At 61.0% G+C, this 12,666-nt stretch overlaps 1 protein-coding gene across 1 annotated transcript in view; it reads right to left on the bottom strand.

The window, feature by feature from the left end:
- B4GALNT4 (beta-1,4-N-acetyl-galactosaminyltransferase 4) overlaps positions 1-12,666 on the bottom strand; it is a 28,589-nt gene that overhangs the window by 2,229 nt on the left and 13,694 nt on the right. The window contains exons 3-17 of the mRNA XM_074149142.1: positions 10,983-11,093; positions 10,245-10,340; positions 9,863-9,953; positions 9,415-9,515; positions 8,616-8,683; positions 8,065-8,143; positions 6,305-6,371; positions 4,595-4,738; positions 4,235-4,344; positions 3,798-3,898; positions 3,330-3,412; positions 1,387-2,656; positions 913-1,220; positions 511-664; positions 61-133 (exon numbers count right to left, since the gene is read on the bottom strand). Coding sequence (XP_074005243.1) covers positions 61-133; positions 511-664; positions 913-1,220; positions 1,387-2,656; positions 3,330-3,412; positions 3,798-3,898; positions 4,235-4,344; positions 4,595-4,738; positions 6,305-6,371; positions 8,065-8,143; positions 8,616-8,683; positions 9,415-9,515; positions 9,863-9,953; positions 10,245-10,340; positions 10,983-11,093 — 2,856 coding nt within the window. The remainder of the gene's footprint in view (positions 1-60; positions 134-510; positions 665-912; positions 1,221-1,386; positions 2,657-3,329; positions 3,413-3,797; positions 3,899-4,234; positions 4,345-4,594; positions 4,739-6,304; positions 6,372-8,064; positions 8,144-8,615; positions 8,684-9,414; positions 9,516-9,862; positions 9,954-10,244; positions 10,341-10,982; positions 11,094-12,666) is intronic.

Here is a 12,666-nt window from a genome sequence, read left to right as displayed (position 1 = left end):
GAGGATGAGGATGAAAAGCTGTGTCCCGGGGGAGGGCTGGTTCTTCTCCCCCCGGCTCACCTCCACCGTGTCCACACCAGCCTGCAGCCCGGCCGAGCGTTCAAAGTTCCCTGTGCGCCGCAGGTACTGGTAGCTGAGGAGAGAGGACAGGGCGGTCAGTGCTGGTGACCAAAAGGGACACAGCCAAACGGGGGCACAGGGACCACCAGCAAGGAGAGGGGACCTTCTTAGGAAGTGGGTCAAGCACCTACAACTCATCCCAAGAGTACCCCCATGGAGGCAGAGAAGGTTTCTGCATCCCCAACTGCTCCGCATGGGAAGCAAACCCCCAAAGAGGAGGAGGAGGAGAGGGGCAGCGAGGCAGAGACCCGTGCCAGGCCGGGAAAGCAGCGGCAGGTTGTGTGAGCACCAATGGGATGGCCTGTCCCACCACGAGGACCCCCACAGACCCCCCTCGGCAGCCTCGTGGGGAGCAGCGTGGGGACCCACAGCTCCTGTGGGGTGGGTTACCGGGGCAGTCGGGCGTCCTGCAGGGCCTTCTCCACATCCATGTCATCGCTGTCGAAGTCCACCAAGATGACATTGAAGTTGGCGTCCTTCGTAGCCCCGTACAGGTGGGCCATGTCCGAGATGAACTGCTGGACCCAGCGGGCTTGGTTCTTCACTGCCAGACACAGCCACAAACATCCCTCAGGCTCATCACAGGGGTCCCAACAGCACCCCCTTCCCCAACCCAACAAACACCCCTTTGATGAGAAGTGAGAACCTCAGCATCTCATGAGAAGCAAGAACCTCCTTCTCCTGGGCCACCCTGGAGGATACAACCAGGGCTGCCTTCCTCCCACCCTGGAGGATGCTGAGGGCAGGGGGAGCAGCAGAGACCCTGGAGGGATGCAGGCTGCTGTCACCTACCAGGTACCACGAAGTGGACCATGACATCCTGCTTCCAGGAAAGCCGCAGGGGCCGGCACAGGATGGGTTTTCCATACAGGATGCTCCAGGTGCTTGGCTGGGGCTCGGTGGCCCCCAGGGCTGGCCCTTCGGGGTTGGCCTCAGCGCTGTCGTCCTGCTTGCCCTGGTGCAGGAGGACGTAGACGTACTCGGAGAGCCTCACCGTGCGCTGGCCCCGCTCCGCCAGCTCCAGCTCCAGCAGGTAGCGGTTACCCCGGGCCGTGTCACGACGCTTCTCCACGTTGACGATCCTCAGGAGGGTGTAGATGCTGTGGGAAAGAAAAAACACTTGAAAGCACCATCCCCGTGAGCTGTGCTCCCTGCAGCTCAAGGCATTGGCCCGAACCCACCATCTGGCTCACCCAGCCCCAAGGAGCCAAGCGGGGTGAAGACACATCCCCCCAACCTCCCACCCACATACTGCTCCCTCCCTACCCTCCGTTCTTCTCGTTGAGCTTCTCCATGTACTGTGCCACCACGTCCACCACCTCGCTCTCACTCAGCTGCAGGTTGCCCGACACGTTGCAGCGCAGGTCGTTCCAGTCGGAGCGCAGGAGCTCGAAGTCCACCGAGCTGACGCTGAAGGTCCTCTGCCAGTTGATGGAGTCCTCCAGCCAGCTCTGCTGCAGCTCCCCAGTCTCGTAGCTGTAGTCCGACACCTCTTCCTCCTCCTCTTCCTCTTCCTCCTGGCCCTTTCCCTCCTCCTGCTGGGACGCAGTCGTTTCTGACATCTTCAGAAAGGATGTCACCCGCGTCCCCTCAGAGCGGGTCGCCTCGGAGGAGTTGTAATCGGTGGTGGCTGCTGTCCTGCCTGGGGCAGGGGTCGTGCCCTCGTGTGTCTCCCTGCTGAAGAGCCCTTCGGTCCCCAGGGCCAGGAGGCTGGGCAGCGCCCGCCGCTCCGTCCCCAGCTTGGATGGACGTTCCCACCTCCTGCTGCCCCCCCGCCCGCTCTTCCTCCTGGCAGGGTCCCTCTCCTTGGAGATGTTGCCCAGGAGCCAGGGGGTTCGGCGGCCAGGGATGGCACGAAGCTTGCTGGAAGAGATGGTATGCTTCTGAGGGGTCCTGGAGCGAAGATGGACTTTCTTCAGAGGCTTTGGGTAAAGGAAGATGCCAGGGAAAATTGACTCCTGTGCTGGGGCTTTGCGCTTCCCGGGCTGCAGCCTGGTCACGTAGACCTTCTCCTGGGCTTTCTGGGGCTTTTTGTCCTCCCGGGGCGCTGCAGCCTTGCTGGGACCCAGCGTTCTGGCTTTGCCCCCAAAGACCGGAGCAGAGAGGTGGAGCTGGAGGCTCAGAGCCCCACCGTGCTTCGAAGGCGCCAGCAGCCCCAGTTCATCCTCCTCGCCCTCGCTGGGATCCTGGGGTAACCAACTGAGCACCCGCCCACGGACCTGCTCCAGCGTGGGGCCCACGTCCCCCTTGCCGGGGGGTTCCTCGGGGATGGCGGTCAGGCTGGTGCTGGCCCGGCGGGACGGGCTCTGTCCTCCCGGCTGCCCCGGCGCGTTCGTCTCCTCCCGGGCCCGGCCCCGCTTGCGGCGAAAGCTGTAATAGTCCAGGTCGTCGCCGTAATCCCCAGTGACCGGAGGGGTCTCCTTCCCTTTGGTTCCGGGTACCGGCCCAAAGCTTTTCCCCTTGCCTTCGGGAAGCGGGTCTGTGGGCTCAGGGCTGTCCACTCCTTCCTCCTCCTCATCCTCATCCTCTAGGAAATCTAAGGAGTGAGGCCAGAGATAAATACCCCGAGTCCCGGCCACTCATCACACCCCCCTGCAGCCCGAGACAAGGAGGCAGAGCTCATCCCCAGCAAGAGATGAAGCTGCGAGCAGCAGCTGGGCGAGGGAGACAGAGTTGGCCGGCACTAAGGGATGCTCACCAGGGCTGGCAGCTCCAGCCTCTGCCCATTAACCCTTCCGAGTCCGTGCCACATCTTGGCACCACTCTAATTCCATCCGGGAGCAAACCCAGCCTGGCAGGGCTTTGCCAAGCCCCAAACCGACAGCAGGGCAGGCTCCGAACAACCCAGGTCCTGTGAGCATCCCCAGACTCCACACCGTATCTGGTCAGATCCTGCTGCCCGCTGCCCAGGCCAACCCAGGAGATGCTTCAAGAAGCAGGGAAGGCAAATCCCAACCCAAGCATCCTGCTTCCCGCATCCCGCTTCCCATATCTGTGGCTGACCCGAGCGGGATGTGTGACCATGGAGCAGGGGGGACTGCTCAGAGAGAAGCTGCTCCGGGCAGCCCTGCCCTCCCTGAGCCCCCCAGCACCTCTGGAGGCATCATCCCAAGGAGCCACGGGCCGGTGGGCGAGGAGGGCGGGTGCTCAGCCCTGTGCCAAGCCGCTGAGAGATGCCCGAGAGCTGCCAGCGGGGAGCGGTGACTCACTGTCTGGGCTGAGGAAGAGAAAGGCTCGCTGGCGCGGATCCTCCTCCTCTTCATCCATCTTCATGTACTTATAAAAACCAAACCTGGGAGACAGAGAGGAGGGATGAGGTCCCGGGGCTAAGGCAGGGGTGTGTGCGGAGGGACGTGTTCGCACACACGCGAGCCTGCGCAAGGACGAACATCCCCGGCTGCGGCGCAGGTGTCCGGGCACAGCCCAGCTCCAAAGGGAGCTGGGGTTCCCAAAATCCAGGAGCACTGCCAGGTCTCAGGCTGCTGCACGCCCAAGAGATGGGGAAGGAGCCAGCCCCGAGGTGGCCCTTCCATGGGGGGCAGAGCTTGGAGGGGGGACACAGGGCTGAGGGTGCACCATCTCAGCGCTGCTTCTCCAGCTCTTGGAGTGCCCTGTTGACATCAGCTCCCTCCTCCCCGCCATGTACCACCCCCAAACACCAGCCCCCCAACACTCACTTCTCCAGGTAGAGGGGGGACTCCCTGTAGAAGCACTTGTTCTCCGTCTCCATGTGAGTGAGGCGCGTGAAGTCATTGGGGTACACGAACGAGAGGTAGACCTGGGGAGATGACCACGTTGTTGTCATCACGGTACAGAGCGGGCTCACTCCGAGGAATTGGGAGCTGGCAGGGCCAGGAGACAGGGACCCGAGGCCACCAGCACGGCAACCCAGCGGCAAGGTGACCCCCAGCACCTCAAATGCCCTGAGGGGCTTTTAACCCAAACCCCTTTGGGTCAAGACGGGAAGCTCAGCCTGATCCTCCAGCGAGGGACGTTTCCTCCTGGATTTTAACCAGGTGGAAACACTCCTGCCCTGGGGCGAGGGCAAAGCACTCCACTTCGCCATGTCCCCCATGGGAGCGTGACCCCGTCCCCATCACGGGGAGACACTTACAAATTGCAGGCCCTGGTAGCGGGCGATGGGGAAGTCCTTCACCACATAGGTGGGGCTGTAGGCACAGGGCACCAGCACGTTCTCCACTCGGGAGGCCTCGATCGCAGGGGCTGGGGAGAAGCAGCCGCAGCTCAGCCCCAAGCCATGCCCCACCACTCCCCATAGCCCATCCCACCTTACAGCCTGGACCCCAAACCATCCCAGCTCGCCCCGCTACAGACCCCAGCAGAGATGCCCTCCACCCAGGAGATGGGCAGAAGGTAGGAGGGATGCTCTGGGTGCCTGTGACAGCCGGGTCCTGCCTTTTTCCTCCCCCAAAACCCCACGGAGATCTGTGAGGGTCTGGTCCCGGCCACTCACTGAGGAAGAAGGTGTCCCTGGGGTCAGGCTTCAGCATGTCAGCCCCATGCTCATCCTGCTGAGCCTCCCAGAGGTAACTCCCGCTGTGGCTGGCCAAGGTTTGCGGGATGTGCTCCACGTGGTTCATCTTCAGGGATGATTCATCTGGAGAAGGAGAGGACAGGGTATGAACCCCACGGGCACACGGAGCCTTGACCCAGCAGCATCCTCCACGGTGGCACCTCCCAACCTCTCCATCCCTCCCACCAAGAAGGTGGCTCGGAGGACTGTGGATTTCTCCTGCTCCCGGGGGAAGGAACAAGGGGAGCCGATGTGTTTGCATGAGGGCAAACCCTCCAGCCCTCCCACACGCTCGCAGACCCTGTGACTAATCAGCCTAACGATTATTGCCATCCACTAACGAGCACTGAGAGGACCCGGGTACAACTGATCTCGGCCAAGCAGCCCTGGCCCGGATACCAGCACCGCTCACAGAGAAGGGCTGGGAACGCTCGGGGGCTTAAACTCCCAAGGACACGGGAATCAAACCGTGGATGTTCCTCCCCGCAGAGGTGCGGGTAAAGGCAACGTGAGCTGGTTTGGCCTCCTGTTCCGGGAGGGGGGTGGCACGTTGTCCTTGGCTACCAACCAGCCCCCAGCACTGCCTGCGGGAGGTCACCCTGCCCCGGTCACCTTGGCCACGCTCAGAGCCACCAGCCCCGGGCACCCACGGGTGCTCCCTCTCACTCCCTGCTGGCAGCAGGGAGACAGGTGGGTCCTGAAGCCAAAGGGTCCCCTTTCCTGAATCCCAAATTCTTCTGCTGGCAGTGGGGAAAAGCTCCCCAAACACCTCCCTGCAGCTGGTTGGGGGGGGAGCTGCTTTCTCCTCTGCTTTCCAGCTTTTTCCTCTGGAAAAGCCCAGAGAAGGGGAAGGGAGGGAGGAGGATGCTCCGTGCACTGCTGGTGTCCCCCATGCCACCAGGACCGGCTCCCCATGAGTGACGTGGCTTCACCCCAGGATGCTGCTGGGGTCCGAAGGAGCCAGAAAGTGGGAAAGAGAAGCGGAAAGTGCTGGCACTGATGGATAACGACGCGGGGAGGAATTTATCTGCACATCATTCATCTCACGGGCACCTGCATCAATACCAGCACCACCACCCCATTCCTCTTCTCCCCATTGATCCCCAGTTGCCTGTCCCCCCCCGCCTTATCGACACCTCCCAGGGCATGTTTGATGACCAGTCCTCCAGCGTATCGAGCACCGGGGCAGGACCCATCTATCAAGTCCTTTCTTGCTGCCAGGGAAGGGGCAGGAAGCAGAAGATCTATAGATTTAATTAAACCTTGCGCCATCCATCCCTGCTTACACGACAGCTCCTCATAACTCAGGGCCGGGCCGAGGAGCCAGCCCTCCCTGGTCTCATTAGCAGGGACAGGGCTGGAGCACCAGGAGAGCCGTGTCTCCGTAGCATGTCACCTCCGCGTCCCACCCGCAGGCAGGTCACAGCACGCTCCCCGCATCACCTCTGCCCACCCCAGCCCCTTGCCTCCTCCCTGACACCCAGCAGAAGCTCTGGTGGGTGCGAGAGGCTGAGATCTGCCCCCAGGATCTGATTTCCCAGGACCTGGTCTCGTTCCCGGGCTCTGGTGCTGTCCCTCCCCGGCAGCACCAACACCTACAGCCCCCTCGAGACCTTGCTTGCTGTGGCTCAGGACACGCGTGGCCCTTACCTGTGTACAGAGAGATGTAGGAGGAGTCGATCACTTCGAACTTCAAACTGGGGAGGAAAACCCGCCACTAGGAAAAAATGAAAGGAGAGGGAGAACGAGTGGGAGGGTGTCGGGGTCTCAGGATGCCGCTGCCCAACCCCCGGCACCCTGGGATGGGTCCTGCCCCATCCCCAGCTCCCAGAAACTCGCCTGCACTGATCCCACCCTGACCTGGCAGGAGAGGAACACGGGAGAGGACTGATCCTGCACCGGCACAGACCCGGGTCCGTCTCCCGCCTTTATCCCAGGTGGCCTGGGATCAGCAGCCATTCTCTGCACGGTCAGAGAGGGGAATGCTCCTGGAGGTGGGACACAGGCTGATGCTGCCACACGGCCACCGTGGTCCTCCTGGGCCAGGCAGGCCAGATCCATCCCCATGTCAACAGCAGCATCAATAACACCCTGGGAAGCAGCACGGCTCCGTGTCCAGCCTCGCACGGGGATGACGATGCTGGGGCACAGGGGAGCGTCTCCACACACCCCTCTTCAGCCTCGGGGAGCGGAGCAGGGAGGCCACGGCACCCACCAAGGACCTGAGCCAAAGCCGAGCCCTGCAACATCCCCTCTCCTTCCTGCAGATGAGTTTGTGTTGACTTCAGAGGGTCTTCATCGCCGCCTGCACGGATTTAACTACGTGCATTTTAAAAGCATGTTTTGAGCCTTTGTCCGGACAAGCCCTTAAATACCCCCAGGCAGAGACGCATTAGGGTCCTGCTTTTCTGTTGCTGTTGTTGTTTCTTTCTGAACGTCTGAAAGGCTTCCCTCCCTCCAGCAAAAAAAAACACATCTCCCCCATCTATTTGTTTTTCAGGGCAGAAATGCAGATCTTATCAGGAGGGGCCGGGATGGAGCCCAGGGAGGACGAGGAGAGGCAGGGAGGAAGGGGTGTCGTCAGCCTCCCTGATGCTCTGCTGGCACAAGTTCAGCTCCAGTGATTAATGACTGCTTGGGAGAAAGGAGGCCTTTGCTAACGAGCCAACATCTTCCCCTCCCAGAGACACACACGCTCCAGGCTTTGCCAGGGCTGCGCAGCCGAGGCAGACAAGTTCAGATTTGAAACTCACGGTATCTCTAAGTGGGGGGAGAAAGAAAAAGGGGACCTACTCCATCACTTCGGCCGCCTCTCCCACCACGGACCCTGGGACACAAGCCATCAGGGTGGGCTCCCACTCGCAGCCGGTGTCCCGGGACCCACCTGCTCTGACCTTACACGCTCTGGGCTCCCCTTGCCCACAGCAACGGCTCCTCCAAGAAGAAGCCTACGGGGGACCTTTCCCCTTCTGCAGGAGGCCAAGGAAGAAGGAGAAGGGATGGGACTGGCCAGGAGGATCTGGTTGTCCCATCGCCGCTGGAGCCTGAGGGGACGGGCTGCTCCGCTGGCATCCGCTATGGGAGCACATCGGGAAGGCAGGAGCACAAGGGAGGGACGGCAGGTCCTTTAGCTCCCGAAAGGCTATCGGCATGAAAGGATCGGATGAGCCCAGGGAAAAGCAGCCCATGCCAGGCGTCCTGCCCAGGGAGATGGGGAACGAGCCCCAGCTCCATCAGAGTGACACTGGCTGGTCCCCTCTGCGGACTGAGCCTCTGGCAGCCACAGGAGGGGGGGAAATCACGGCTTTGCTCCAGGGTAAAGCACTTTAACACGCATCGGGAAAAGCCCTGGCGCCGCCTCTCGACAGGACTATCCCCGAAAGGTGCAGTGGGTAGGGGCATTTACTCACACCAACTTCCACGTGATCTGAACCTCGGTCATCTTGTTTGTGGAGCAGCTCAAAGTAGTAGCGCCTGGAGGACATGAGGCTGTGTGGGAGGGGAAGAAGCCGGTCAGAAATCATTGCTGAGCCAACCGCCACCACTGCCGGAGCGACGGGAGCTCCCCTGCTACAGGAGCCACCTCAGGAAACCCTCTCTGCCTTGCTCACACACGGCTAAACCTTCCTTGGGCAAGGAGACAGGCAGCAGGGTGTGGGCATCTGCTCCCCCATCCCACTGCTGGGAAGCTTCCTGAGATTGGGGGGATCCCCCATCCCCACCTCATCATCTGCAGAGGTTCCTGCATTCCCCAGAACCTTCAAGCCATGGACGTGGGGACAGGGTTGGTTGAGGTCCTGTCCAGCCCACACCCCACATTGGGAAGGGCCATTGGGAAGAGACCATGGCCAAGGTCTCCTCCCAGGGAGGAGGAACTGGTCAGAGCCAGTGTGGAGCCAGCAGCTCCATCTCCCCAACTCCATCCACCCGGGACAGGCAGCAGGAGTGAGGACACACTTACCGTAGAGGCTTGGAGACTTGTGAGCTGAATTTGGTGAACTCTCCTGGCGCCGTCCACTCAGTGCCCAGCTGGCGAAGGAAGGAGGAGTGCGTGAGAGCCCTGGGGACACCATGGGCCAAGGGGGCACAAGGCCCGAACCCCACCAGGCTGTGAGATCTCTCCTCCACCTCCATCGGGCCCTACGCCATGCTGCAGAAAGGCTCTTCAGGCAGGAGGATATCCCAGGAGGACTTGCTTGTCCCCAGCTGTGGCACTCCTGCCACAAGAACTTGTCACCAAGATCCCAAAAATCTATGGGTGAGATGATGGACCTCAGAGTTTCCAGTTATTCGAGTCAACACCGAGAAAATCCAGGAGCAAATATTAAATCTCCTGTTCTGGGACATAAGCTGGTCTTTGGTAGCTACAACTAGGATGGGATCAAGGGGCAGATGGTCCTTCAGAAGCCAAACCAGGCCTGGCCGGGGGCAGAGGTGGGACCAGGCTGAAATAGCCTGGTGTCCCCCAAGGGGACAAAGAAGCTGCCTCCAACAAAGTCCCCCAGGGAGCCTGCACACTCCCTTTGAGAGCTGCTGCAGCAGAGGGATATGGAGAAGGGAGAACCTGCCGTGGCTAAAGAGCGCCCATGGGTTTGAAACATGGTTAATTGAGCCCTAGGGATGCCCAGAAGGCATCTGGGGATGGTTATCAGGATGCTGGGAGTGAGGAGCGAGGCACCCTGGGGAGGAGACACTTTCAGTGGGAGCTGGGGCACCCCTGGGGTGGGGAAAGGCAGAGGGTGGAGGATGAAGGCACACACCTTGCCCACGAAGGCAGCCAGCCGGGAGTTGGACGGACTGTCGTCGGAGCTGAGCCAGAACTCGGAATTGTCATCTGATGCCACAGAAAACTGGAAATCCCCTGCGGAGAGCCAAGGAGAAGGTCACCACGGGGGGATACGGCAGCCCTGGTGGCACGGGCTCAGCCCTGGTGCCTCACTGCAAGACGGGGAAATAGGGATGGGTGGACAGAGGTGATGGGGCCACTCCAGACCTCATGTCATGGCTCTGTCCTGGATCAGGGCTTTGCCTCCCATCAAAGCAACCAGGGAAAAGGGTCTTTGCTTCAGAAAAACCCTCCTGCCTGGGAGCCAGGGCTTGGGGACTGTCTCTAAGAGCCTTTCAGTCCTCGTGTGGCCCAAGAAGGGGGAAGGAGGCAGCTTCTCCACGTTGCTGCAGTGGGGGAAGAGGCCAAACTCCATCACTCACCATCCTTGAAGGGGTGGATGTAGCCAAAAATCCTCAGCCCATAGTTCTTCCACTTGGGCGACACAGCCAACTTCTTCACCGTGGTGCGGGTCTGCCGAGGGGAGACAGGGACATGAAAGCACCAACGGTTCATGCCCAGCCTCACGCCTTGCACCACCATCACTCAGCCATGGGTGGACACAGGGGGGACATGGGGGTCCCATCACCACCCACCTCCCCCTCCATCCCTGCTCTGCTGGGAATTGCCTGCCCTCAACCAACCCTGAAAGCCTGCAAGAAAAGGTCTGGAGGACCAAGCCCGCAGCCAGTGGAGACCCAGCAGCACCCAGAGAGGGACGAGCGGACCCTCCCTCCGACCCAACGCCATCAGGACGGGACTCACGTGGGGAAAGAGCGGAAAATGGAGGTTCTTCCTCAGGTGCCTCACGGCCCCTCCACACCAGTCTTCAAAGACGTGCAAGTTGGCCTTCCCTTTGTACTGGGGGAGGAGAGGAGATGAGCAGGGTGTCCTCCTCATGTCCCCCCTCACCTCCCAAGGACAGCGTTAGGGCAGGCTGAACGTGAATGTCAAGCCCTAGGGATGTCACCTTCCCAGCCTCAGCTCCCCTGCAGTGACACCGAGGAAGGGCTGAGCTCCCCTCCCTGTGCCAGCCCTGGGGTCACAACGCCAGCCCCCAGGAGACAACCCTCCTGCTGCTGCTCCTTGGGCTCCCAAGCGCACTTGGACAAGGGATGTTGTCTGGAGACAGCACCAAAATCCCAACCCCGTCCTTCTCCCAGCTCCAGCACCCATCCCACCGCCCAGCACCAGGAGATGGGCACAGCATGGACCCATCTGGAGAAGACAGGCAGCAGGATGTCCCTTTGCACACCCCCACAGACTGATTAGGGGGTTAAGCACATGCACCCGAGAAGCTTGTCCTCATGGGCACCGCGTTGAACCCAGGACCAGGCAGAGCCCCTGGGACGGGTGATGGAGGGCAGGGAGGAGGGCGGCTGGACATGTCTTTGGAGCCTGGCAGGCTGGGGGGACATGGGCTGCCCAAGGAGGGGCTGGGTGGACATCCCCTGAGGACCTTCTCCTCCACCATGAGCCCCTTCACTGCTCCTGCCCACCGACCTGCTCGCTCCAGGGCAAAGGCTGCTTGGTCAGGTTGAGGTTGGGGCGGGTGGTGGCTCGGTCCGACCGTTGGCCTCTGGAAAACCAGCCGTCCAAGTCCTGCCCGTCGTTCTGCAAGGGAGAGGTCAGAGATGGGGGGATTGGGTTTGGCCTGGCCGTGCTCGCAGGATGTCTCCCTACATCTAAACGTCTCATTTTGCACATCAAGCGTTGCCAAACCAAAGCGTTTTCAAGGCTAACGGCAAAGGAGAACAGGGGCAGGAGGAGGCAGCAAAACATTGGGAAGGTGTCCCGGGGAGCAGGGTTGCAAAGTGTCCCAGCTAAACACATTTCCCTTCCTCCGCCAAGGAGAGAAACTTCTCTCAGACAGTGCATTTTCTGTTCATCTAAATATTTGCCCGGTCTGATGGGCTACTGGAAATGGAGTATTCTGGGCTCTGTCTCCAAAAGAGCAAAAGGAATCTCTATGTCCACTCACTGTCGGAGGAAACGGGATGCTTCTCCGCTCCCCCTCTTCATTTAAAGGGGATCAGATTAATCTGATTGATTGTGTTTTGTAATTTAATGGGATTAGGTGAGCACTCCCCTGCCCCCGGCCTGCCGGAAAGGTGACGGGTGGCAAGAGCCAGGCACTTCTGGAGCCCACCTGGAGCATCCTCCTCTTCCACCGCCTTGGCAGCCACAGGCAGAGCCGGTGCCAGCCCATGTCATCCCTGCAGGCATCACCCCGACTCCCATCACCCCGACGCCACCGCATCCCAGGGACCACGGGCAGAGGGGGAACGAGGGACCAGCTTAGCCCACGAGTAAGAGCCACCAACCCTCTCCAAAGTGACCACCAAACTACCACAAGCTGTGCCTGTCCCCCGGGGACCTGGCTGGTGCCACAGCCCATCGTCACACTGGTGACACTCACACTCAGCATCACCCCTCTCTGCGGATGGGACCGAGGGGGGCATGGACGTCCCTGCCACTTGTCCCAGGAGGAGTCACAGTCATCATCTCCCGTGGCCTCAGCCAGGCAAGGAAGGACCGTGCCACCCCCCAGAGAGTGGAGCCACCCCCAAAAACAGAGCCCAGCTCCAAGCCCAGACGAGAACCGCAGCATCGGCAAAGCGCTCCCCATTAGGATGCACAGCGCCAAGGAAATAATTAGCAAACTTTGCCTAAATGAGCTCATTAGCATCCCAGAGGAGGGGAGCAGTGCCCTTGGAAGACGTTATTAGGGAGGCGGCGTAATTGTGCCACACTTCTTGGAAGGATTCGCCCTCCTCCCGGGGAAAGCCGAGATCAATTCCTGCTGTCCCCCCCATCCTCACCCAGCACCAGCCCGGGCTTCCTCTGGGCACCTCACTTCTCTCCTTTTTGTGTCTGTCCCTGATTTGTGAGGAGCTGGGAGCGATGAGAGCTGGGGTGGTCCTTTCTGGCCCATCCCCTGCCACCACCCAGGCGCAATAAGCCTCTGCCCCATCAGTATTTCTCACCGCTAATTGCTCTCCAGCCTGGAGCCAGCTCTCCTTACCGGCACCAGCTCTCCATCCCCACCGCCCGGAAAACCCTCCACGGAGAGGGACCGGGATGGGTCTGCATCCCTCGGGTGAAACGGGTGGAGAGGACAAGCCACCGCCATCCCTGCCCTGCCCCAGAGATGAAGGACCAGCAGCGCCGACAGTGTGACCCATAG

This window comes from Numenius arquata, chromosome 6 (genome assembly GCF_964106895.1).
Source record: "Numenius arquata chromosome 6, bNumArq3.hap1.1, whole genome shotgun sequence".
Taxonomy (NCBI): Eukaryota; Metazoa; Chordata; class Aves; order Charadriiformes; family Scolopacidae; genus Numenius; species Numenius arquata.
This window is presented reverse-complemented; position numbering and strand designations above follow the sequence as displayed.